The 27,733-nt window shown below is 37.7% G+C and overlaps 2 protein-coding genes across 9 annotated transcripts in view; both read right to left on the bottom strand.

Annotated features, from left to right (window-relative positions):
- LOC131252556 (cytochrome P450 72A397-like) overlaps positions 1–27,733 on the bottom strand; it is an 85,748-nt gene that overhangs the window by 14,461 nt on the left and 43,554 nt on the right. The gene's annotated exons all lie outside the window — the stretch shown is intronic.
- Positions 22,889–26,767, bottom strand: LOC131252552 (LRR receptor-like serine/threonine-protein kinase EFR). The gene is made up of 2 exons (XM_058253144.1): positions 25,965–26,767; positions 22,889–23,386 (listed from the first exon to the last, which is right to left on the bottom strand). Exons 1-2 carry the CDS (start codon positions 26,737–26,739, stop codon positions 22,983–22,985), a joined length of 1,179 nt encoding a protein of 392 aa, XP_058109127.1. The 5' UTR covers positions 26,740–26,767; the 3' UTR covers positions 22,889–22,982.

Below are 27,733 nucleotides of genomic sequence, written 5' to 3'. Positions count from 1 at the left end.
ATTTAAGAAATAATTGTGGAATAATTATCTAAAACTTTAAGGAATTCAGAGGAAGAAAACTAGGGATTCAGAGGATCCACTTGTAGAGATCAGGGAGAACTTATGCCTGCTTCAGAAATCATGGAAATTTACTAGACTTCCTTTGATATAGTTTTCAAGGGGTGAAAGGTATATGAATTAGAATAGATTCCATCATCTAACCATGCCCAGGAGACAAAGCAAACAACAGGATTGAACTAATTACCAACCAATCAACAATGTATGAGGATCAGGAAGGGTACTGCCATCCTACCATGCCCATGGAGCAATGTGAACAACAAGGCTTCCTGACTTCATAAACATAAAAAGGGGAAAAGAAATACTTAAAGCCATTGCAAACCCATTGTAATTTTAGTCACAACAGACCATAAAAGACTAAGAAAAATATTCCTTTAATAATTAACTATATCAAATTCAGTTTATGAATTAAAGACACACAGTAAAATCTCCCATCTCGCTACAGGCTTCACCTCTTAGCCCTAGCTAAGAGGTTTAGCCAGCCATGATTAGGCTAAGGACCTTAAGATTCATAGAAGGAAGAAAGAAAGAAAATAGCATAGAAGATCCGGAAACAAACCCAGCTCTCCCTGTCTTCTCTGTTTCTCTTCCTTGCCTTGCTCGTTCCAGCACCAAAGCCTTCCACTTATGTAGCCGTCCAATCCCAACGCCCACGTCCCTTCAAAACTATGGTTAGCTTCCACGTTCCTCCCTAGTTTTTTCCTTTCCTGACAGTCCCATGGTTGCTCCAGCAGCTCTCTCTCCAAAACCTCTCCAGCAGCAGAAAAACCACCTCCTGCTTCCCCTTTTTCCTCCAAACGGTTACAACAGCAGACCACCTCCCGTTTACACCAGAGAGATCCCTTCAATCGTCCCCAAAATGAGCGCTGATCTCCTCTCTTTTCTTCCGTTCCGTAGCTGCCCCCTGTTCCTTCACACGTCTGCCTCCAGCCGACCTTCATTTTTTTTTTTTACACTTTCTCTCTCTCTCTTTTTTTATAGCACTCTCGTCGGAGACGAATTTCCGTCCTCCATGCCGAAGTCTTACGCATAAGAGAATGTGTTGGAGTCGGAATAAAACTGCTTTCGCAGCAACAGGCGGAGGACCCGCGATCAACCCGCGTTTGGCGCAATAGCCGATCTGTTTCGGCTATCTGATCCATTCGAACTTCTTGGACAAGGTCAACACCTTGTTATCATATGTCTGGATGGTCTGGATCATCGACCTGATGTTGATCAGAAGCGCAGAAGGGCCCACAGCGGCCGGGTTTCCCGGACATCCGCGAAACAGGGACCGCCTGAGAGTTCCGCTGGATCCTGGCGGGGTCCTCGATCAGGCTCAGATGAGAAATCCACTCTGTCCATTTGATTCCCGGCGAAAAACAGGTTAGAAAAAACAGATTGTAGATTAGATTCCGTGCGGCCCACTGGATTTCTCCTTTCACCGTTCGTCCTGTGTTTGAACGGTTGATATCTAATCTATACTGCCTCCTGAAATTATCTCTCCTAGGTCCACGTTAGCTGCGCTGTTAGAGTCTACTGAACGGTCCAGATCGACCTGAAAACCTCGGATGGTGGCCCACTACAAGATCACGGCGATCGGTTTGCAAAACAGAGCCTTCTCTATTGCGTGCAGGAGCTTGCGGTCAAACGCTGCTTGACCGCAAGTGTTGGTTCAGTGCACCGCGCGTCTTCAAGTATATGGTGTACATGCACTGCAGCATAGGGTCCATTTTGATATATTCACGAAATCCGTTCCGTCCATCCATTCTGTCATATCCTATAAACCGTCCATACCAAATTTGAAGTATATCCAGATATCAGGCGGGCCCCACATAATGATTAAAGGGGCTGATCTATCCGTTGGGCCACTTCCGGAGGGATCTGAGGGTTGAAATCCGTCATGTACGGTTAATTTGTGGTCTTCAGGTCATATATGGAGTTTCGAACTGATTGGATGGTGGGAACCCTATGATCTTACATTCTGGACACTTTTCAGGCCACTTGAGCTTCAGTTCCTCAATTTTCTTGGGTTCTTAGCATGCACATCCGTCGATCTTGGTCTCCTGGGGTCCGTCCCTTGCCTTGGTGCATTCCGAACGTTAATTCCATGCTTTTAGCATCCCGATCCAGTCCTAGCTCGCAATTCCACCTTGCAACAGAAACATGATTAAAATGAGCTATTAAACGGTGCCATGTTCATAAATCTAGGCAACAACTGGGTCTGATATGCAATATTTGACCCTCAACAATAGTCCCATGCATCATGAATGCACTTGGGCTAAAATAATGGGTTGAATACCAAGGTCAAGCTTGATTGATGGATTAGGCTTTCCCCTTGAATTTTGGACATTGTTAGACCACTTGATTTTCTACACAAACTTTGTATTGAAGCAAGTTGATTTATTTATTTTTTATATATGCATGTGCCTTTTCTTGCTTCCTAACCAGTAGTATTCCATTATCCAATTTAAATAGGCATGGCCTATGGTTCCCATGGGCTTTTCACAGGCTAGTTGCTAGGGGGTTTGGCTCATTATTCTCCTCATTCTAATATCCTTAATTGGTTTAGGTTGTTGATATACCTTTTTAATAGCTTACGGTTTTCATAACAATATGAACTTTTAAAACCAATTGTGATTGCTCCAAATCCTTTAAACTTATCTTGTCTTTCCCCTGTTGTATATTTTTATGGCAGTCCTTCAATGATAGTGGTAACTTTGCGATTATAAAACTAACTTGAAAAAAATCATGGATGTTATAGCTCTTTCTATTACTAGATTAGTTGCAATCATTTGCATTTCATGTAATCAATCTGATATGGATTTGTCATTTGGCATCTTAAAATAGAAATACTAAATATGTTTTGTTGTCAGCATCTTTGAGTCTTTATTTCCTCACAAGCACATCCAAAATCTCAAATTCTTTACAGAAGAATCACTACGTGAAAAACGGAAAAAAAAAAAAAAGAAAAAAAAAAAAAAAGAGGAGCTCTCTACCGTCCTTAATATGATGGAAAATTGTCTTTTCATTTAGTAGGACGGTCAAAAACCATCGTTAACTTCGAAGAAAAGATAGCTATCGACCGTCTAGAATTAAAGACGGTCTTTAGTCATCTTTCATGCAGTTATATAAGACAGGCAGAGACCGTCTGCATTTGAGACGGTCATTGGCAGTCCTATAGCGGTCATCTGAGATGGTCAAAGACCGTCTACATTAGAGACGGTCCTTAGTCGTCTTATATTGGTTATCTGAGACGATCAAAGACCGTCCACATTAGAGACAGTCCTTGGCCGTCTTATATTGGTTATCTGAGACGGTCATAGACCATCTGCATGAGAGACGGTCATTGGCAGTCATATAGCGGTCATCTGAGACAGTCAAAGACCGTCTGCATTAGAGACGGTCCTTAGCCGTCTTATATTAGTTTTTTCCCTTCATCTAGGTCTGTATGAACTAATTAACAGATTGGATGTCAAATAAACAAAACAATGGGCCTTAGGAGGAATTTAATGATAGATATCCAATCACTATTGTTTTCCTGTTGTGTGGTCCACCTGAGATTTATATCCATCTCATTTTCGGTATCAATCTCTAAAATGATATGTAAAAATGGATGAACAGCATGGATAAAAGATATACTAGTGGGGCCCACATGGCTGGTGGTAGCGGAGTAGCCAATCTGTTTCCCTAGGAAGCCGATTGCATACAGGTAACTCAGTACGCTTAGTGTACTGAGTAAACTCTGTGGAGTTCACCATGACTTGTGTATTTAATCCAGTTTGTCCATCCATTTTATCAGATAATTTTATGGCTTGAACCCAAAAAATTAAGCATATCCAACATAAAATGGACCATACTATAGGAAACAGTTTGAAATGAACTTTTACCGTTCCAAAATTCTTGGGGGCCACATAAGTTTTGGATCAAGCTTATATTTGTGTTTTCCCTTCATCCATGTCTGTATGATCTTATAAACAGGTTGGATGACAAATAAACATCACTGTGGGGCCTAGAAAGGTTTCATTGGTTGAAGTCATTATTCCACATTTTCATGTAAGATTGGATTTTAATGATGGATATCCAATCACTATTGTTTTCATATGGTGTGGTCCACCTGATATTTATATCTCTCATTCCACCATGATGTATGTTTTATATGCACACCTTCCATCCATTTGGAGAGATCATTTTAGGGCAATATCCAAAGAACGAGTTAAATCCTAAGCTCCAGTGAACCCCAGTGACGAAAACAGTGTGACAGTGATGCCCACCATTAAAAACTTCTAAAGGCCACAACAGTTTTATATCAAGATGATATTTGTGTTTTCCCTTATTTCATGTATTTTTTTTTTTACTTTTCAACAGGTTAGTTTCAAATAAACATTACGATGGGCCTTAAGATAATTTCAATGGTGGGAATCACTCTTCTCACTGTTTTCTGTGGTGGGGTCCACTACAGATTTATATCTACCTCATTCTTTAGCTCATGACTTAAAATGATATCTCAAAATGGATGGACGGTGTGGTATAACAAATACATCATAGTGGAGCCCACAGAAATTGTGAGGTGTACGGATTGGCTACTCCCCCTGACACTAGCCAATGGCTGGTGGTCGGTGCTCCGTGAGCCCCACCATGATGTATTCATTTCATGTCATCCATTTATTTTTATAGATCATTTTACGGTATGAGACCAAAAATGAGATATATCCAAATCTTAAGTGGACAACATTCTAGGAAATAGTGTTGAATGAGCGTCAACCATTAAAAAACATTTTGGGGCCATGAAAGTTTTGGATCAACCATTTTGGGTCCTAAATCGTCTTACCCTTCCATTACCATCACACGGTGGAGCATGCTTTAATGTGGGGTTACTGTCGAGGCCACCTTCATGTATGTATTATGTATCCAGGTCAAAAATTGAGAAGTTCAAAAAAATTATGAATTTAAAAAAAAAAAAAAAAAAAAAAAAGTCGAGAAGTTTAGAAAAATAATTAACAATGTTTAAGAAAAATTTAGATTTTGAAAAAAAAAAAAAAACTGTGATTTTATAAAAATCTAGATTTTGAAAAAAAAAAATTAAGAACTTTGAATAATGTTGATAATTTTGGAAAAAAAAGGATTTCAATAAAAAAATGATATTTTGAAAAAGAAAATTTAAAAAATTAAACAAATTTGTGAAAAAATTGACAAATTTGAAAAAAAAATATTTTAAAAAAGAAAACTAGATTTTGTATTTTGACAAGAAAAATTGAAAAGTTAGATAACAAAAGTGAGATTTTGATGATGTGTTGTATATCCTTGCCACCCATATGTTTCTCCAACCCATTTTTGAGCCGAGTATAAAAAATTGTGTAGATTTAAATCTTAAGTAGACTACATCACTGAAAAGAATGATAATATAGTACCTCGCCATTAAAAATTATAAAGAGCCCATCGTAAGGTTTTAGTAATGTTTATTTGCAATCCAACTTGCTGATAATGTAAAGAAGATCTAGATGAAGGTAAACTACAAAGATCAAATTGATTTGAAATTTTTGTGGCCTTCAAAAGGTTTTTAATAGTTATTCATCATTGTTTTTATTGGTATATATGGCCCACTTGAGATTATTGAGTTCTTATAATTTGAAATCACATCCTAAAATATGATGGAAAAATACATGTACGGTGTCGATATACATAAAATATATCAAGGTGGGCCCTACATGGTTAGAGTAACACCCACGAAGAAGTTACCTAAATAGTGAAATGGTACTACAAGGTCACCTCATGGGAACTTCCCATGAGGTTAATCTGTGCGCGCCCCACCATGATGTGTGTAGAACATCAACACCATGCATTTGATGTGTCCCTTTTAACTCCAAAAATCAATTATATATGAAACTCAGGTGGGCCATAGCATCTAAAACTATGTGAAGACATCCCTAAAACATATGAGAGCATTTGGTGGGGCCCACATGAGTTTTGGATGTGTATGAAACTTGGTCTGACTCCTCATCCAAGTGGGACACACATAATGAATGGGCTGGATCTATGAACCACATCTAGGTGGGCCCAAGAAATGATTATGAATGTTTTAATGGGAGGGTAACCCTTTCAATTGTAGTATGTGGTGTGGCCCACCAAAGTCATGGATTGACTTTATTTTTAAGCTCGTGGCCGACCATGGAATGGTGCATTTGACTGATGGGGCAGATCCAAAGTTCAAGTGGACCCACCATAGAAAGGAGTGGGAATAATGATTTTCGCTGTTGGAATCTTCCTATGGCCCACAGTGATGTTTATTTGTCATCCAACCTGTTCATGGGGCCCATTGGAATATACGTGTTTTATCTAAGCCGCCCATAAATTCTGATATATAATTTCAGTGGATGAGCCTAAAAAGAAAGTAGATTGAAGGTCTAATGGACCACACCATAAAAAATAAATTTCTATCGTTAATATTTTATGTGGTCCATTTACAGCTTCAATATGACTCCTTTTTTGGATCAACCCTTAAAATGATCATTTAAAATGAATGGACGGAGTAGATAAATAACATACATCACGGTGGGCCCCACAAGACCTAAAACTAAACACTTAAAATTCCCTCCGTCACCCCCACCCCCAAAATATAATCGGCCCGCACGCGTCCCTCTCCCAAATCCCTCACTCTTGTGCGCCCGCCCCTCTCCCAAAACCCAAACCCTTTCTCTCTCGCGCCCGCCCCTCCCCAAAAATCCAAACCCTCTCTCTCTCTCTCTCTCTCTCTCTCTCGCGCGCGCACGCACTCGGCCCTCTATCTCTCTCTCCGCCCCCTAACCTCTCTCTCTGTGTTTGATCCAAAGAAGGGAGGGAGCCGAAGCGACGCCCTCCCTACCCACACATGCCCTCTCTCTCTCTCTCTCTCTCTCTCTCTCTCTCTCTCTCTCTCTCTCTGAAGCTCGGTTGAAGATTCGTTCACAAACTCAAGGTATCTCTCTCTTTCTCTCTCAATCTCAATGCTGATTTATAAATTTCGGGGATTTAGTAATTTTTGGATTCCCGATTCGATGTGGACCCCATTTAGGGATTTGGAAATTTTAGGGCTTATAGATTTGAATGTGGACCTCGAATCGAGGATTTTCTGATATTACAAATTAGGGATTTAGGAATTTTAGAATTTTAAGGATCTTGAGGATTTTTGTAATTGGGGATTTTGGGTGGTTTTGATAGCTGATTTGGTAGATTTGATGTTTATTTGTTCATATTTTGTTAATTTCTAGGGTTTTGAGGGCCGATTTGGAGGATATGATGGTTGTTTTTTCATGTTTTCTTGATTTTTAGGGTTTCGATGGCCAATTTGTAGGTTTTGGTGTTAACTACAATATTCCTTGGTGGCCCTTTGATGATGGACTAGCCAGTGTATCTGTCATTGATTTCTTCTTAGTATTTGAACTAGAAGAACTTGATTCGAACAAGTGTCTACAACTTACTTGGGCTGGTCTTCTTTTTTTTTAATAATAATAATTTGTATTTTCTTCTCTCTTGTAGAACTGCATGCTTAACATAAAGTGAACCTATTTGACTGGAATTGTATATTTTCCGGTAGCTATATGCATACACAGTCACTGACTCGATAGGAAATATAGTGGGCTCATTTATTTCAGGCTTCTTTAAAGTTTCTCATATGGAGAGATGCTTGAATGGCTGAGCTGAAATAATGGATGGTCATACACTTCATTCTGGGATATCCTAGTCACTAGTTCTTTATTGCTTTTCTCCAACCATTTATTTGTTTACTGAAAGGGATCTTGGGTTACATTGAAGATGATTTGGTTTCCACTGACTTTGTTGGTGATAACAGGTAAAGAAAGATTCATATTTACTTGTTACATTTGTTTTCTTTACCCTTCTTAAGAATTAATGTGATACCTTTTTTTTTTCCCCTTCTAGAACTGCCTAATCCACAAAACAACTAGTTGTTTTCCAAGTCCAGCATTCATATAAATTTTCTTTAGCATTTCCTTGACTAATATGGCTCCAAAACTATTCCTTATATTGTTATTTAGACTCCTAGCTGAGCACTGGATGTTTAATTCATGTAGTGTCTTGTCGAGTACAATGCAGCATTAGCATCAATCTGCTTCATGATTATGCTCGGATTTGTTGATGATGTCCTTAATGTTCCATGGAGAATGTAAGTTCTGGTTTCATCCTTAATGGCTTCCATATGTGCTTGAGAAGCTTGACTTAGTCTTTTTTCATTCTGGTTTCTCATTCTAGAGAATTTCACACTTTTAAACTGTTTAAGGGCCTTGAAAGTTTCCATTCAAGATGATATTTGTGCCATTTCTGAAGGTCCATGGAAGAAAAAGAACCTGCTAGAATTTGGTATTGTCACTCAATGCATTGTGCCTCAAAGAGTCAATGACCAATGCCTGACAAATGTTCTTTTGAAGATAAATGTCAAGGTGAGCTGTTACTGAAATATTATGTCCATTCCCTATCACTACCAAAAAAAGGGGCAAAGGCTACAAATAAAATCCGTAGCCATAGACTTATGGCTACGGTTTTAGTCCGTAACTAGTCCGTGGAATGATTGTAGTCGTAGGTGCTGTAACAATAGGTCTGGAACCTATGGTTACGAATTTAATTCGTAGCTATAGGTTACAACAGCTATAGATATAATCTGTAGCAATTATATCTGTAGCGAAAACTTCAAACAGCTACGGATATTATTTGTAGCTAAAAGTCCGTAGCAATATGCCAAAATTAAAAAGGCTACACCTGTCTGATTAGTGGCTACGGTCAATATTCATAGCTATTTTGTATATTAAAAAATTATATATTATCATTTGTTCATTCAATTACCACCTGTACAATCATTCATTCATTCAATTACAATCAATTACAATCGTTCATTCAATCAATTACAATCCTTCATTCAATCAATTACAATTGCAATCCTTCATTCATTCAATTACAACTACAATCACAATTACAATTACAATAATGTTGAAAATACAAATCTTTGGCTTCATTAGAGAAATGTGCTCGACTTCACCCTGAATTTTCAACAGCTTCGTATAGTCCATCATCCTACAAACAGTCATGTCATTCATAAATTAGAATGCCCATTGGGAAAAAAAAAGACAAAGTGAAAGAAGTGCATCATGTATAATCATTTTTTTCTTAGTGAATTAAAAAAAAAAAAAACTCAAAGAGGAATGAAATTGACACAGAAGAAATCGTCTCACCATATGATTATAGGTTTTGGTATAGGTTTAGGTTATAGGTTTAGGTTAAGGTTTAGGTTAAGGTTAGGCTATAGGTTATAATTAAGTTTAGGTTATAGGTTAAGGTTTAGGTTATAGGTTATAGGTTTTGGTTTAAGTTAAGGTTTAGGTTCATGTTATAGGTTTAGGTTTAGGTTATAGGTTATAGCTTTTGGGAACTTGATTTTAGGTTAAGGTTTAAGTTTAGGAAATCGGGTTCGGGTTCGGGATTGGATTTAGGTTTGGGTTTTCAAGTTTAGGTTTAGGTTAAGGAGTTGAGATTAGAATTATGTGTAGGTTTGGGTTTAAGGATTTGATAATACATTTAGGTTTTAAGTTTAGGTTTAGGTTAAAGGTTTAAGAAAAGGTTATGGGTTTAGGTTAGGTTTAGGTTTAGGTTATAGGTTATAACTTTAGGGAATTGAGAATGGGTCGTGGTTTAGGTTTAGGAAATCAGGTTCAGGTTCGAGATTGGGTTTAAGTTTGGGTTTTCAAGTTTAAGTTTAGGTTTAGGTTCGGGAGTTGAGATTAGAATTAGGTGTAGGTTTAGGTTTAGGGAATTGAGTTTAGGCTATAGGTTTAGGGAGAGGTTAAGTTTATGTTATAGGTTTTGGGATTTGGGAATAGTTTTAGGTTATAAGTATAGGTTTAGGTTAGGTTAGGTTATAGGTTAAGATTTAGGAATTTGAGTTTAGGTTATAGGATTAGGTTAAGGTTTGGGTTTAGGTTATGGGTTTTGGGATTTGAGAATGGGTTTGGGTTTAGGTTATAGGTTTTGGTTTTGGTTTAGGTTATAGGTTTTGGTTCAGGTTATAGGTTATAGGTTTAATTTATAGGTTTTTGGATTTGAGAATGGGTTCGGCTTTAGGTTATAGGTTTTGGTTTTGGTTTAGGTTATAAGTTTTGATTTAGGTTATAGGTTATATGTTTATGTTAAGGTTTAGGTTTAGGTTATAGATTTTGGGATTTGAGAATGAGTTCGGGTTTAGGTTATAGGTTTTGGTTTTGGTTTAGGTTATAGGTTATAGGTTTAGGTTTAGGTTATAGGTTTTGGGATTTGAGAATGGGTTCGGGTTTAGGTTATAGGTTTTAGTTTTGGTTTAGGTTATAGGTTATAAGTTTAGGTTTAGGTTATAGATTTTGGGATTTGAGAATGGGTTCGGGTATAGGTTATAGGTTTTGGGATTTGAGAATAGGTTCGGGTTTAGGTTATAAGTTTTGGTTTTAGTTTAGGTTTAGGTTACAGGTTTTTGGATTTGAGAATGGGTTATGGCTTAGGTTTAGGAAATCGGGTTCAAGTTCGGGACTGAGTTTAAGTTTGGATTTTCAAGTTTAGGTTTAGGTTTAGCTTAGGGAGTTGAGATTAGGATTAGGTGTAGGTTTAGCTTTAGGGAATTGAGTTTAGGTTATAGGTTTAGGGAAAGGTTACGTTTAGGTTATAGGTTCTGGGATTTGGGAATAGTTTTAGGTTATAAGTATAGGTTTAGGTTAGGTTATAGGTTAAGGTTTAGGGATTTGAGTTTAGGTTATAGGTTTAGGTCTAGGTTTAGGTTTAGGGAATTGAGTTTAGGTTATGGGTTTAGGGAAAGGTTAGGTTTAGCTTATAGGTTTTAGGATTTGAGAATAGTTTTAGGTTATAAGTATAGGTTTAGGTTAGGTTATAAGTTAAGGTTTAGGGATTTGAGTTTAGGTTATAGGTTTAGGTTTAGGTTTTAGGTTTAGGTTTAGGTATAGGTTTTTGAGATTTGAGAATGGGTTCGGGTTTAGGTTATAGGTTTTGGAATTTGATAATGGGTTCGGGTTTAGGTTATATATTTTGGTTTTGGTTTAGATTATAGGTTTTGATTTAGGTTATAGGTTAACGGTTTAGGTTAAGGTTTAGGTTTAGGTTATAAGTTTATGAATTTGAGAATGGGTTCGGGTTTAAGCTATAGGTTTTGGTTTTAGTTTAGGTTATAGGATTTGGTTTAGGTTATAGGTTATAGGTTTAGGTTTAGGTTATAGGTTATAGGATTTGAGAATGGGTTTAGGTTTAGGATATAGGTTTTGGTTTTGATTTAAGTTATATGTTTTGATTTAGGTTATAGGTTATAGGTTTAGGTTTTAAGTTTTGGTTTTGGTTTTGATTTAGGTTATAGGTTATAGGTTTTGATTTAGGTTATAGGTTATAGGTTTAGGTTTTAGGTTTAGGTTCTGCTTTTGATTTAGGTTATAGGTTATAGGTTTAGATTAAGGTTCAGGTTTAGGTTTAGGTTATAGGTTTTCAGATTTGAGAATGGGTTCGGGTTTAAGTTATAGGTTTTGGTTTTGGTTTAGGTTTAGGTTATAGGTTTTGGGATTTGAGAATGGGTTTGGGTTTAGGTTATAGGTTTTGGTTTTGGTTTAGGTTATCGGTTTTGGTTTATGTTATAGGTTATAGGTTTAGGTTAAGGTTTCGTTTTAGGTTATAGGTTTTGGGATTTGAGAATGGGTTCGGGTTTAGGTTATAGGTTTTAGTTTTGGTTTAGGTTATAGGTTTTGTGATTTGAGAATGGGTTCGGGTTTAGGTTATAGGTTTTGGTTTTGGTTTAGGTTTAGGTTATAGGTTTTTGGATTTGAGAATGGGTTATGGTTTAGGTTTAGGAAATCGGGTTCAGGTTCGGGATTGGGTTCAAGTTTGGGTTTTAAAGTTTAGGTTTAAGTTTAGGTTAGGGAGTTGAGATTAAGTTGGGTTTTCAAGTTTAGGTTTAAGTTTGGGTTTTTAAGTTTAGGTTAAGATTTAGGTTTAGGTTATAGGTTTTTGGATTTGTGAATGGGTTCGGGTTTAGGCTATAGATTTTGGTTTTGGTTTAGGTTATAGGTTTTAGGTTTAGGTTTTAGGTTTAGGTTTAGGTTATAGGTTATAGGTTTAGGTTTAGGTTATAAATTTTGATTTAGGTTATAGGTTATAGGTTTAGGTTTTAGGTTTAGGTTTTGGTTTTAATTTAGGTTATAGGTTATAGGTTTAGGTTTATGTTATAGGTTTTTGGATTTGAGAATGGGTTCGGGTTTAGGTTAAGGGTGTGGTCCCTGCAAATACAAATATAAACATGACCTGTCCAAATGGCTAGGCCCTTCCAATGCTGTCTATAGAAAATGGACAGCTTCATCATGGTCATAACAACAGTTTATACCTTCCTGGGACCCCCGCTCATCCGGATAACTCCGACGCACATCCGGGTCTACTCCATTAATTTCGAGCAAGTACATAAACACGGCTTGTCCAAATGGCCAGGCCCCTCCAATGCCGTCCATAGGAAATCTACAGCTTCATCATGGTTATAACAACGGTTCCCACCTTCCAGGGACCCCCGCTCTTCCGAATAGCTCCGACGCACATTCAGGTCTACTCCATCAATTTCGAGCAAATACATAAATACGGCCTGTCCAAATGGCCAGGCCACTCCAATTAGGGGTGCACACGATTCGGTTCTGGTTTACTGGAACCGAATAGTTAAGGAGATAGATGAATTGGTCACTGCCAGCTATTGATATGGACCATTCATGTGAAGGAGGCCACCTTTAGTTCTCATCCCTTTTGAAATCGGATTCGAACCGTGTGTACCCCTAACTCCAATCATGTGCATTCTTGACAAGAGACGTACCAGATGCTTGAATCTGAAATATGCATTTACATAAAAAATAGCATTGAGAATCGCTTCTCAAAACCGCAGACTGTTTTGTTTTGAAACTCGTTCATCTCACCTGAAAACCTGTCACATAATGAATAACTGTAACCACAATGATAACTATTATGAATGCACTATAATGAACAAATTATTATTATTATAGATAACTATAATTACAAGAAAGATATCATGCACACGATATCACATAATGTATTGTTTGATGAACTACACATGTGCATTCTTGACAAGAGACATACCAGATGCTTAAATCTGAAATATGCAGCTCTAATCCTCCCACATGCAACATCCACCTGAAAGAATGCGCATAACCGTCATGCTTAAGTAATCAATACAAGTGGCAATATAATCAAGCTAGGAAAACTAAATGTACATATAGATGAACAGATTCAGAAACATACATGCTTCAACAACAAAATAAACCGCATCATCTTCTGAGTATTACAAATAAACCACAATCCCATAATCATGCTGCCAGGATGAGCTCAACTGTTGATTTATGAAGCTCAATGCGAGCCATTGAAGTTAATCATTTTAGGCTCTGTTTGGTTGCCACTTCAAAGTGATTTCATCTCATTTAGTTAACAGTATTATGTTTTAGAGATCATAGTTTAGTTTATGTAAATTATGGGTTACCAAGAGCTTTTTTATCTTTATGGAAATCTCTAATACACAATTAACGTTAGGATGCCTTTGGTTGCACCAATTCAAATTTCATGATATTTCACCATGAATCAGTCCAGTCCGGTGAAATTTTTCATGAAATTTGGTGCAACCCAATACACCTTATATAAAATGAGATGGACTCATTTTTAAGTAGCAGCCAAACAGGGCTTTATCCATTAAAACTAGCCAAACAGGGCCTTATCCATTAAGGTTTAGGTTATAGGTTATAGGTTATAAGTATAGGTTTAGGTTTAGGTTTAGGTTTAAGCATTCTTTAATAAATCAAGTAATAACCCCAGCCAGCATGCACACAATGAATGTCAAAACATAGTAAATAGAAGGCTAGTTACATGAGCAAAGAACCAATGTCATATCTTACTCAAATGGACAGGCCTTAACAGCTAAAATACACCATTCACATGATCCTGACCATTAGATTGAAGGACTTCCAATGATTACAAATGAACAATTGCAAAAGATCCGGCCAAGGGTCCACATTCAATAGAAAAAAGTCACCAAACAAGCACTTGGGAAAATCTTCTCTTTATCCATGAGATTCCCACCACCTCTCTTCTCGACATTTCTTCAAACAAGCAATGTGCATCATTCATCTTCCCACAACTTGTGTATAGTTCAACTTGTGTTACTCAGTTACCACCAGCATTCCTATGGTAATTATGCAGAGTTTAAAAAGTAACTCATACTCCTCATTTGTGGCACTGATGTACGGGTTTTTGCATCAAATGGTGAATCCATTGGAACTGTGCATATTTAAATTCACACTGATAGAGCAATCCCAACTAATGAGAACCAAATACCCAAAACAAACAATAGGGGCCTCAAGTACAATTCCACATACAACAAGGAATAACCCAAGGAAATAAGCAAAAGTAATATTAAAGTAGCACCAGAACAAGAGCATTAAAAACAAATCTCATGAAATGCACAAAGATATTAGATGAAAATGTACAAAGATATTAGACAGAAATGCACCAAATATCATGATTAATCATTCTAATTTCAGTACAAAATCTCATGAAATTTTATGATATTTGAATCAACCCAAAAATTGAAGCAAATTCAAAACCCAAGTGGGCAGATTGAACGCCCACCGTTGAGACATTCTTGAGGCCACAAGTTTTTCATCATTCCAAAGCTGTCGTGTTTTAAATTCATGCTAATGAGAATGACCTTGTGAGCAGTTTAAATGCACATAGACATTACAATAGACCTCATAAAGGTTTCAACAGTAAGCTATATATTATCTCCCACTTTTTCCCATCGAATGGTCTACTTGAGCTTTGGATCCACCTCAGTTTTGGGCTCATGTATGGCACTGCAAGAAAAGTCCATATGGTAATGCCACCAGCCTGACTAAGCCACGGAAGTTTTCGATTGTGAAGATATATTTTTTTTCTTCCATCTTTTATCTCATGAACAGGTTGAATGGCATATAAACATCACAATGGGTCACTGGAAGTCTCCCTTGGTGTGGCCCACTGAGTTGTGGATCTACATGATTTTAGTGCATCATGTGGCTCACAATCCAAGATAAAAGCTGTGAAAATGGGCAACTGATTTAGGAGGAATTACATATGTGGCGCCATGTGTCTGCTGATGGTTCAATAATCTAGACCATTCATGTCCATTTCGTCCATGGTTAAAAAGATTGATCAGTGACTCCCATCAACTCATTTGGCCCTGAGTCTAGTTCCCACTCGCCCAAGTCAAAGCTGACTCAGCCTGTCTTGCTTGAGTTGAAGGTAACTCAGATTTGACTTGTGTTGTCAAACCGGATTAGGTCCAACGAAGTCGGCGTTGACTCGTCAGAGTAGCACTCCACATAGATCATTCCTAAAACCATGATTCCACAGTTGGGATTTGAGCTAGATATATGCAAAATTTACAGACATTATGTCTACAGTTCATTTGAAGAGCTCTATGATAGATCAACCACCATAATCAAATAGAAGAAAATGGAATAGGGTTTGGACATTCAATATGAGAGAGAGAGAGATACCAAGGACGACGAGGGGCTGAGGGGAAGAAACCCTTTATTTTTACCTGACAGGAAGAAACCTTCTATCCACAACGAGAGTGGCAGCGAGCTGGGAAGAAATGCTCTGTTTTTTCCTGATAGGAAGAAGGCCTTCCGTCCACAAGGAGATTGGCAGCAAGATTGAGTGAGCCAGCACGAGAGAGCGAGAGGGAGAGGGAGATGGCGAGGGAGAACGAGAGGGAGAGGAAGGGTTTTTTGTTCTTTTGGAGCGAGAGGGAGAGGAGAGACAGAGGGTTTAGACAGCCAAAATTCTAAGGGCCACCGAAACGGTTTCAAGGGCAGGTGTTCAATCCTCCACTGCTTTATACTGTGTGGTCCACTTGATTTCTTGATCTGTCTTATTTTTTGTCTCAAGCCTTACGACAAGGTCACCAAGTGGATAGACGGTTTAGATACAACTCATATGCCATGATAGGACCCACATAATTTAGTGACGTCAACACACCAAATCACGTGTGTGCACCAATCTGCTTCCAAGCTTGGGCCATATTTTGGAAGGTGATCTTTAGGGCTACGTGGGGGCCACCAAGATGGATGTGTCTTATCCATCTAGTCTATTCATTTATGCAACCATGGATAGGACAGGAAACCAAAAATGAGGTAGATTGAAGGCCCGAGTCAACCACACCACTCGAAAATAATTTTCAACAATCTACACATAATTTTCAGTGTTTACTATTGTGTGGTCCACTTGAGGCTTCAATATGCTTCCTTTTTTGGGCAAATAAACTAAAATACGATATCAAAATAGATGGACGGATTAGATAAAACAAATACATTACGATGGGCCCCACTGAGACCCCTATGAGACTGGAAAGCGTCGTAGTGGATAGTAGGCTATAGCTCCGTAGCCATAGACCTTTATAGTCTGTAACCTTTGCTCATTTTTTTGGTAGTGTATGGACTTTCAGGTGTGATCTCTTTGTCTAGTTGACAACCTCCTTTCCTTTCTTTTCAATAGCTTGGTGGAATGAATTCTTTACTTGCAGTTGAATGCTTACTTTCCATTCCCCTGATTTTTGGAGTTCCCACAATCATCTTCGAGATGGATGTATCACATGGTTCCCCAGGCCAGTCCGGCGTGCCGTCAATTGCGGTGGTAAGATAAGATGCATGATTTTCCTTTTCAACTGTTAGTCATAGAGTGACAGTACTTGTTTCAATTTTCTTGGATGAATGATGAATGTATTTGTGAATGTAAATGAAAATAAAAAACTTATCATATATATATATGTTATCAATGGTGGATACCTTGTTTAGGGGGACATGAAATTCTTGTAGCTTATGGTATGGTGCCCCAATATTGGTTGTATGTTACTAATATGTAGTAGATAATACTAGGTTCAATAATAGATAATACTAGAGAATACCTAAACCTGATCCGAACCTGATTCCCTAAACCTAAACTTAAACCGTGAGGGTCCCTGAAAGGTGGGAACCGCTGTTATGACCATAATGAAGCTATCCATTTCCTATAGACAGCATTGGAGTGGCCTGGCCATTTGGACAGGCTGTGTTTATATCTTTATTTATAGGGACCACACCCTTAATTAACATATAACCTAAACCTATTCTCAAATCCCAAAACTTATAACTACAACGTAAACCTTAACCTTAACCTAAACCTATAACCTATAACCTAAACCTATAACTTAAACTCAATTTACTAAACTTTAACCTATAACCTAACCTAAACATATACTTATAACCTAAACCTATTCTCAAATCTCAAAACCTATAACCTAAACCTAAACCTTAACCTATAACCTATAACCTATAACCTGAACCTATAACCTAAACTCAATTCCCTAAACCTTAACCTATAACCTAACCTAAACCTATATTTATAACCTAAACTTATTCTCAAATCCCAAAAACTATAACTATAACCTAAACCTTAACCAAAAACCTATAACCTATAACCTAAACCTATAATCTAAACTCTATTCCTTAAACCTTAACCTACACCCTAACCTAAACCTATACTGATAACCTAAACCTATTCTCAAATCCCAAAACCTATAACCTAAACCGAAACCTATAACCTAAACCCGAACCTGAATTCCTAAACCTAAACCTATACTTCTAACCTAAACCTATTCTCAAATCCCAAAACCTATAACTATAACGTAAACCTTAACCAAAAACCTATAACCTATAACCTAAACTCAATAACCTAAACCTTAACCTACACCCTAACCTAAACCTATACTTATATCCTAAATCTATTCTCAAGTCCCAAAACCTATAACCTAAACTTATAACCTATAACCTAAACCGAAACCTATAACCTAAACCCGAGCATAAATGCGAACCCGAACCTGAACCCGAATTCGTAAACCTAAACCTATACTTATAACCTAAACCTATTCTCAAATCCCAAAACCTATAACTATAACCTAAACCTTAACCAAAAACCTATAACCTATAACCTAAACCTATTCTCAAATCCTAAAACCTATAACTATAACCTAAACCTTAACCAAAAATTTCAAAACCTATAACCTAAACCTAAACCTATAACCTACACTTATAACCTAAACCTGTAACCTATAACCTAAACCTATAACCTAACCTAAACCTAAACTTATAACTTACACTTATAACCTAAATCTAAACCTAAAACCTAAATGTATTCTCAAATCCTTAAACGTAAACCTACACCTAATCCTAATCTCAACTCCTTAACCTAAACCTAAACCTAAACCTAAACCCGAACCCGAACCCGATTTCCTAAACCTGAACCTACACCTATTCTCACTTCCCTAAAACTTAACCTATAACCTAACCTAAACCTAAACCTATAAGCTACACTTATAACCTAAACCTATAACCTTAACCTAAACTTAAAACCTAACCTAAACCTTAACCTATAACCTATAACCTAAACCTAAACCTCTACAACCTAAACCTAAACCTAAACCTTAACCTATAACCTAAACTTATAACCTTAACCTAAACTTATTCTCAAATCCCAAAATCTATACTTATGACCTAAACCTAAACCTTAACCTATAACTTAAACCTATACTTATAACCTAAACCTATACTTATAACCTTAACCTAAACTTCTAACCTTAAACTAAACATATTCTCAAATCCCAAAACCTATACTTATAACCTTAACCTAAGCTTATAACATTAACCTATAACCTAAACCTATACTTGTAGCCTAAACCTATACTTGTAACCTTAACCTAAACTTCTAACCTTAACCTAAACATATTCTCAAATCCCAAAACCTATAACCTAAACCTAAAACTTAACCTATAACCTAACCTATAACCTATAACCTATTCCTATAACCTATAACGTAAACTCAATTCCCTAAACCTCAACCTATAACCTATAACATATAACTTATAACCTAAACTTATAACATATAACCTATAACCTATAATCTAAACTTATAACCTATAACCTAAACTCAATTCCCTAAACCTTAACCTTTAACCTGTAACCTATAACCTAAACGTAATTCCCTAAACCTTAACCCATAACCTAACCTAAACCTAAACCCATAACCTACACTTATAACCTAACTATAATATAAACCTAAAACCTAAGCCTAAAACCCAAACGTAAATCCGATCTTAAACCTGAACTCGATTTCCTAAACTTAAACCGTAACATATTCTCAAATTCCTAACCTAAACCTACACCTAATCCTAATCTCAACTCCCTAACCTAAACCTAAACCTAAACTTGAAAACCCAAACCTAAACCCGATCCCGATCCCGAACCTGATTTCCTAAACCTAAACCTTAACCTATTTTCAATTCCCTAAAGCTATAACCTATAACCTATAACCTATAACCTAAACCTAAACCTAAAACCTAAAACCTAAACCTAAACCTAAAATCTAAATGTATTCTCAAATCCTTAAACCTAAACCTACACCTAATCCTAATCTCAATTCCTTAACCTTAACCTAAACTTGAAAACTCAAACCTAAACCCGATCCCGAACCCGAACCCGATTTCTTAAACCTAAACCTTAACCTATTCTTAATTCCCTAAATCTATAACCTAAACCTTAACCTAAACCTAAACCTAAACATTAACCTATAACCTAAACCTTAACCTATAACCTATAACCTATAACCTAAACTTATAACCTAAACCTATAACCTATAACCTCAACCCAAACCTAAACCTATAACCTTAACCTAAACCTAAACCTAAACCTTAACCTTTAACCTAAACCTAAAACTTAAACCTAAACCTAAAATCTAAATGTATTCTCAAATTCTTAAACCTAAACCTACACCTAATCCTAATCTCAACTCCTTAACCTAAACCCGATCCCAAACCCGAACCCGATTTCTTAAACCTAAACCTTAACCTATTCTCAATTCCCTAAATCTATAACCTAAATCTAAACCTAAACCTTAACCTAAACCTATAACCTATAACCTATAACCTAAACCTAAAACCTAAACGTATTCTCAAATCCCTAAACCTAAGCCTAAACCTAATCCTAATCTCAAATCCCTAAACCTAAACTTACACCTAATCCTAATCTCAACTCCCTAACCTAAACCTAAACCTAAACCCAATCCCGAACCCGAATATGAACCCCTAAACCCTTAGCTTAAACCTAAACCTATAACCTAAACTTAATTCACTTAACTTAAACCTACACCTTAACCTAAACATATAACCCGAACCCGAACCTGAACCCAAATTCCTAAACATTTTTAAAAAAAAAAAGGTGTGGCCCAGATCTTAAGACCCACTAGCTATATTATAGAAGAGAAAACTGTATACAGCCTAGGCTATTCGGGCAGGACTGTAGCACAATAGCAAGCCCGCCTATCATATCCTATACACTTTTGTTTTTACAAAAACACCCAAAGGTAGCTCATACGGTTTTGATCACACCCAAACCCACTTTGTCAAGAAAAATGTTACCTTGAACATGACGAGGAAGCTTGGAAAGATTCTCGAAAGAAACCTAGGACTGAGAAGCACTACCCATATGAGCCAAAAAATCTGCTGGCAGGTTCCCTTCCCTTTGGACGTGCACCACATTGACTATACCCCGCCGTCTCAATTGACTAATTCTAAATAGTCATGCCTTCCATTTCCAGCCTGGTTGCGCCAGCAAATTAATCAGTTCAACTACCAGCCTCGAATCTGATTCAATAATAATGTGATTGAAACCCCTCTCAATACCACTGAGAAGTCCATCATGTACTGCTCGCAGCTCGGCAACCGTGTTAGTCCCAAAACCATAACCATCTGAAAAAGCAAAAATGAAATCACCCCTCTCCCCTCTACATATTCCACCTCCACCAGAACTCCCGGGATTCCTCCTAGCAGAACCATCAACGTTAATTTTGATGTATAGAAACAAAGGACAAGAGGATTTATCAGTGGTCCACATTCAACTTGCACGAGTGGCCTACTTGATCACTAAAAAGATTAGGAAAGGCAATATACCAGCTAGAGCCCACTTAGAGAACATGCCTCCGCCGTATGTGGAGTGCATGAACGTGTGCCATTCAACAGGTTGGACCCACTATTAAAATAGCAGACGAAGACAAGAAGAAGTTCCATTAATTAATTGGGCCACAAGTATGAGAAAATTGGGAAACTTAGAAGCTATATGTATGACTAATGTTTGATATTCAAGGTATCATGTAGCTGATGAATGTACTTGGGTTTACTAATTCAACATGGAAGCATGATGTTAGCCCTGTGCTTGTTTGAAATGGGTCTCAGCGGATGGATGGCTCTGTTTTTATGAATGTGTATCACAATGCCATAATCTAATATTGTTGTACACGTGCTGCCAAGAGAATCCATCCATTCATATGATAATCCATACATCTCTGGCAAGATAAATTTAATCTTTAATGTAACTTTTACCACTCAAACTTCCAACTCGACTTGTTCTGATCCTGAAGAAACCGACTCTCTCTGTTGTTCTTTTTTCTTCTGACCTTTTCACCTTTTATGTAACTTTTACAACTTAAACTTCCAACTCAACTGATTCCAATCATGACAAAACAAATAGCAAGCTGCCTCCCTTTGTTTTTTGTTTTGTTTTTGTTTTTGTTTTTGTCTGGGGGGTGCAAGGTTAAAAAAAGAAAAAAGAAATAATGATACAAATAATTAGGGCTATCAATGGGCTGGGCTCTGGCCTACCAAAATTAAAATTTTGAATCGACCAGACTTGAAACAGTTCAAATTTTGGGCCAAAGCCAACCCTAGGCCCAACTCATTGAAAGGTCTACTAAGCATCCCATACCTGCATTGTCCATACCCAGCAAGCCCTAAATCTCACGCAGGAGGTCACCCCAACTATGGAACAAATGATTAAGCTTGCTCGCAAGTATTCCTAAACCATCTGCCACTGAATTTCCTTATCTAAAAGTGTTGGATTTCCTAAATTTTATAACAATTTTCAAATGGGAAATATCCCCCACCTGATACCAAATCTTCCATGGGGCTGGTGCAAGGGGATTAGAAATGGCATTAAAAAATTGTAATCTGATGACACAATAACATGCCTTAGCCCCAGGTCAATGCAATACTAATTAATGATGTCAAAGGCTGCATGTGTTTCAGCCAAATTATTAGTGACCCTGTCATAGAAGTTATGAAAGCCAAAGATAACTTAATCCATGTGATCTCCAAAGATTCTACCCCCTCCATCCTCATCAAGATTCCCACAGGAGGATCAATTAACATTTAGTTTTATCCATCCCTATTCCGGCTTAGCCCATTTTTATTTCGGCCTATCCCATCCCTGTTGGTATTCACAGTTTTATGTGTACCATCCATTTCATCAGAGATTACTACGATCTGATAATTCTAACCATCTTGTTAGTTGTACATCAACATACATTAGAAAACATAGCAATGATTCACATTCGTCAGGCGAAAGAATTACTTACATCAATTAGATGAACCATTGGATCATACAAGTTCATTCATTTTTTTTCTTTCATTTTTTTTTTGGCCAAATCCACGGTAGAATTCATTGAACGAATACCTCATCAAACTTATATCAAGTTGGTAGTCCAAATTCTAGACTAATTTCTTAACATTGTAAAGTTTTATTAAATTCATGATACAATCTCCCTTTCCCTAACATAAGATTTTTTTAAAAAAAAAAAAGAGAGAAGAAAACATCTTCTCATATATTCAATATCAATACAAATGCACTCTTAACCTAAGTCTAAATAATATATCTAGAGCTTGTTTAGGGAAGGATTCAACAAACTTATTTCATTTGGAAATCTTTCTCAAAATAACTACTAACAATAACTTAGTAATGCCTGAGGTAAGACAAACCTTCATCTAATATTTACGACCTAACTTGTTTGTCTCGGTGAAACTTGACCCCGAGATACAAGTCCTTGATTGTGTGCATTTCAAAAACAACATCTCTCATTTGCATTCGTTTTCTTGGAGATTCTGCAGAGCACAACACACCGATTTTGACCATTGAAATCAAGCAGTCATGCATTCTATTTCTTGAATTGATTTGATTTTCATTGCCTTGAATAGCTTCAGCTTCTTCTAAGAGCAGTTGTGGATCAACAATCTCCATTAGTCGTTCAACCAAAGCCATCTTAGCAAAATGATGAAGGCTTAGATTGTCCTTAAACACATCATCAGTTGGCCCCTTTCCAGTGATCATCTCTAGTAGAAGGATTCCGTAGCTGTAAACATCTCCTTGTGTAGATGCTTTTCCGCCCATCGCATACTCTGCAATTTATACAACTTATGTTAGAATCTAAGTGAACATGGCTCACTGGTAGATAGCGAGTTTCAACACCGAGGTCATGGGTTCGAGTACACATGTGGTCCGTGTGGAAAAAAAAGACCATTTGGATACAAATAATATCAAAAGTTAGAATTTAGAGAGAGAGAGAGAGAGAGAGAGAGAGAGAGAGAGAGAGAGAGAGAGAGAGAGAGAGAGAGGAAATATTCTATTTAAACAAGTAATTTGCCTTTTTTCCTTTACTAAAGATCTGAATTCCTAACGTCAATTGGTGTGCTATGAAGTTATATGTTCTTGTAAAGATGCTCTACATTGAATAAGACTTTGTTACTCAAATGAAAGAACTTTGCTCCTCAGTCATCAAGAGAATATATGAGTTGCTGTTATTTTTAATGTAATAAAAAAAAAATAAAGAGAGAAAAAAAAAAAACCTAAGGCCATTAACAGAAAAGAAATCATCATACCTTATTATGGTGTGATTCATGTGGCGGGTGCAAGTGAGTATGTATACCGCTTTGTATATCTAGATCTTAGAGAATCTTGCCAGGTGTGGATCCTTCAATAATAATAATAATAATAATAATAGGAAATAGATGAAATTGTTACCTGGAGCGATGTACCCAATAGATCCCTTCATCCCAATTGAGCTGCTTTGAGCAACCTCAGATAAGAACCTGGCTAGCCCAAAATCACCCACATGAGCAATCATGTCATCATCAAGAAGAATGTTGCTTGGCTTTAAATCTTGATGAATGATTGATATTTGGCAATGATTATGTAGATAATCCAGTGCAGAAGCTACATCTATAGCAATGTTTAGCCTTTCAGTAAACTTCAAGTTCCTTCTCTGCTGATCATGGCCCTCCCTATGCAACCACTTCTCTAGACTTGCATTGGACATGTACCCGTAAACTAGAGCTTTAAAATCATTGCCCTTAAAATCAATGCTCGAGCAACAAGTTAATATCTTAACAAGATTCCGATGCCTAATGTTTCTCAAGGCTTCGCATTCGGCCATGAAGCTCCGCAGAGCTCCTTGTTGTTGAAGGTTGAAGACTTTCACTGCTACCATAGTCCCAACACGATCTAGAATCCCCTTATATACAGCGCCAAAACTTCCAGTTCCGATCAAATTGGCAGGAGAGAACTCATCTGTTGCTTTAAAGAGTTCCGAATAAGACACGTTCATAAGAGGATCCTCCATAGAAGGCACAGCAAAAGATTTCCTTCTTGACTTTCTTACCCGATAAAGAATGATAAAGAAACATGATAATGAAATAAGACCCAGGACACCACCAATTATTGAGAATTTGACTTTTGAAGCAAGAGAGATGCCCCGTTTCTTGGAAGCTTGGCTAGAGCATGGTGGCAATTGTAATTCATGAATACCCCCACAAAGCTTACTATTTCCGAGCACTGAAACCCGACTGGCATTTCCAAAGACCCCTTGTTTTGGTAATTCACCCTCGAAATTATTGAAGGATAGATTTAGATACTCTAGAGCAAACTTCTCCAGATATCTTGGAATCTTCCCAGATAAGTTGTTGCGTGAAAGATCCAGGGATCAAAGGCCTTTTAGAGTACTAAATGTTGATGGAATTGATCCTTGAAAGAAGTTCCCATCCAACCCAAGATACTCTAGGCTGAGACAATTGCCTAGCCAGCTTGGAATTTCGCCTGACAATTTGTTATTAGAAACGTTGAATGTTCCAAGAGCTTTCAAGTAACTGGCTTCATGTGGCAGATTAGTGAAAAAGTTGTTTTGAGCTTGGAGATCAATCAGAGATGGAATGCTGAAAAGTTGTTTGGGTAAGGTACCGCTGAAGTTATTATAGTAGAGGTATATGAGGTTCAGGTTTATGCAATTACCAAGATTTGAAGGTATGCTCCCCGATAGTTTGTTTTCATTTAAATAGAGTTGGTACAATCTGGTGATGTTGCCCAATGAAGGTGGAATTTTCCCTGATAATCCATTTGAATCCAAGTCAAGTACCTCCAACTTGTTAAGCTTCCCAACACCAATGGGAATTGTACCAGTCAGATAGTTAGTCCCCATACCCAGTACTGTTAAGCCAATAAGATTCTGAATCCCAGATGGGATGCTTCCGAATATCATATTATCTCCTAAAGATAGGAGTGTCAGTTGGGTCGAAAGATTTGCTATGGAGTTGGGCAACGCACCGCTGAGACGATTTCTGCTCACGTCCAATGATTCTAAGCTACTGCAATTGGTCAAAGAATCGAGAAAACTCAAGTCACGAGCTTTCCCAATTCCAAGTTCGTTGGACGGCAAATACAATCTGGTGAGACCCTTGAGGTTTCCAAAATTCATGGGTACAGATCCGCTAAAACTATTTTCAAAAAGCATAATAACTGCTAGTCCGGAAGCATTGGATAATGAAACTGGTATGGGTCCTGTGAATTGGTTTACTCCAGCATAGAGTCCTTGGAGATTAGGAAGGGTGAGGCCTATGTTAGGTGGAAGATTTCCATGCAATCTGTTCAATCCCACGTCCAAAACGTCAATAGAGGAGAGATTGTAGAGCCGAGGCGGAATCGTACCTGACAGTTTATTTAAACCTATGCTAAGGATCTTTAAGCTCACCAACTGACAAAGGTCATCTGGGATGCTGCCCTCCAGACTATTTTCTGTGAGACGTAGATACCAGAGAGACGAAAGGTTTCCAAGTGAAGGTGGGATGCTTCCTGCAAGACTGTTGCGACCAAGGCTTAAGTAGGTGAGCTTCGATAGAGAGCCAAGCTCAGTCGGAATCCTCCCTGCGAGCTGATTCCCGGTAAGACGAAGAACTTGGAGTTTGAAACAGTGGGTCAGATTTGCTGGAATTTCTCCAGTGAATGTGTTATTGGTCAGACGGAGATACCTCAAGCGGAACAACCGGCCAATCTCTTCAGGAACCGCACCGTAGAAGCTGTTGCCTGTGAAATTGATGATCCTGAGGAAGGTGAGGTTTGCTATGTAAGGAGATATGGGGCCCACCAATTTCTGGCCAGTGAGGTTCAAGGCGGTGACCCTTTGAGGATGCCGGGGACCACCGCAAGTGACACCTTGCCAGTGGCAGAAGTGGAGAGTATGGTTCCATGAGCTCAAAGAATGGAGAGGATCGTCGGTTATTAGATGTTTGAAATTGAGCAAAGGAAGGAGATCAGTTTCGTTGGAGAAGTGAGCGGCAGATACAAAGAAACATGGAAGGTGAATGGAAGAGAGAAGGAGAAATGACCAAATTGCCCATAAGCTCATACGTGGGAGCCCCATTATGGAGTTTGTGAATGCAGGAAAGGCAAAGTGAGGAGACGTATATGGCATGGATTCTCCCATATATACAGAGAAGGGCGACTTCTCGTCCGTTGATGATTTTCTTTTCTTTTTTTTGGTGGGCCCAGTTTTCGGCTTATTTTTGGGTATATATATATATATATATATATATATATATATATATATATATATATGGGAAAAGGTACTATGCGCTCGACCTCATGAATAGCTCCCGTGAGGTCGAGCTGTGTGGGCCCCACTGTAATGCATGTCGACCATCAACACCGTGCATTTGATGGGTACCCTCTAAATTATGGGATACCCCAAAAATCAACCGTTTATGGAACTCAGGTGGGCCATACCATCTAAAATCTTGTGAAACACCATTAAAACATATAAAAGCACTTGGTGGGGCCCACCTGAGTTTTGAATTCTGCTGAAAATTGGTCTGAACTTCATGAATGTGGGACACACATAATGGATGGGCTGGATTTACAAACCACATCTCTGTGGGCACAAAAAACTGATTATGAATGTTTTAATAGTGCATGGCCCCTCCCCACTTCTGTATGTGGTGTCCCACAAAAGTCACGGATTGACTTGATTTTTGAGAACTAGGCCCACAATGGAATGGTGCATCTGACGGATGGGTTAGATGTTCGAAACGCATTACGGTGGGGCCACGCAACTCGACCTCATGGGACAGACCCGTGAGGTCGAGCGCATAGTACCTTTTCCCTATATATATATATATATATATATATATATATATATATATATATATATATAAACCGTCTCTACTTTGGCATGTAGACTGAAAAGCAGTTAGTCTTAAACTATTTCTCAAAAAACAAACCCCGTTATTTACATATGCAGACCTGCGACCACACCTTTCAACTAATGTAATCGTTACTATTAATTAAGAAAATGACAAATTTATCTTGTAAGTGGATTAAAGATGATATAATTACAAAGGTTATTCAGAAGTATGTACTTGCCTGGAAAGGCTTTACCAGCTGTAAACATATTATACATGTTAGAAAATAATGATTAATAT

The sequence above is a fragment of the Magnolia sinica genome, chromosome 8 (assembly GCF_029962835.1).
Source record: "Magnolia sinica isolate HGM2019 chromosome 8, MsV1, whole genome shotgun sequence".
Lineage (NCBI taxonomy): Eukaryota > Viridiplantae > Streptophyta > Magnoliopsida > Magnoliales > Magnoliaceae > Magnolia > Magnolia sinica.
The sequence above is the reverse complement of the archived record's forward strand: the minus strand, read 5'-3'. Positions and strand labels throughout refer to the sequence as shown.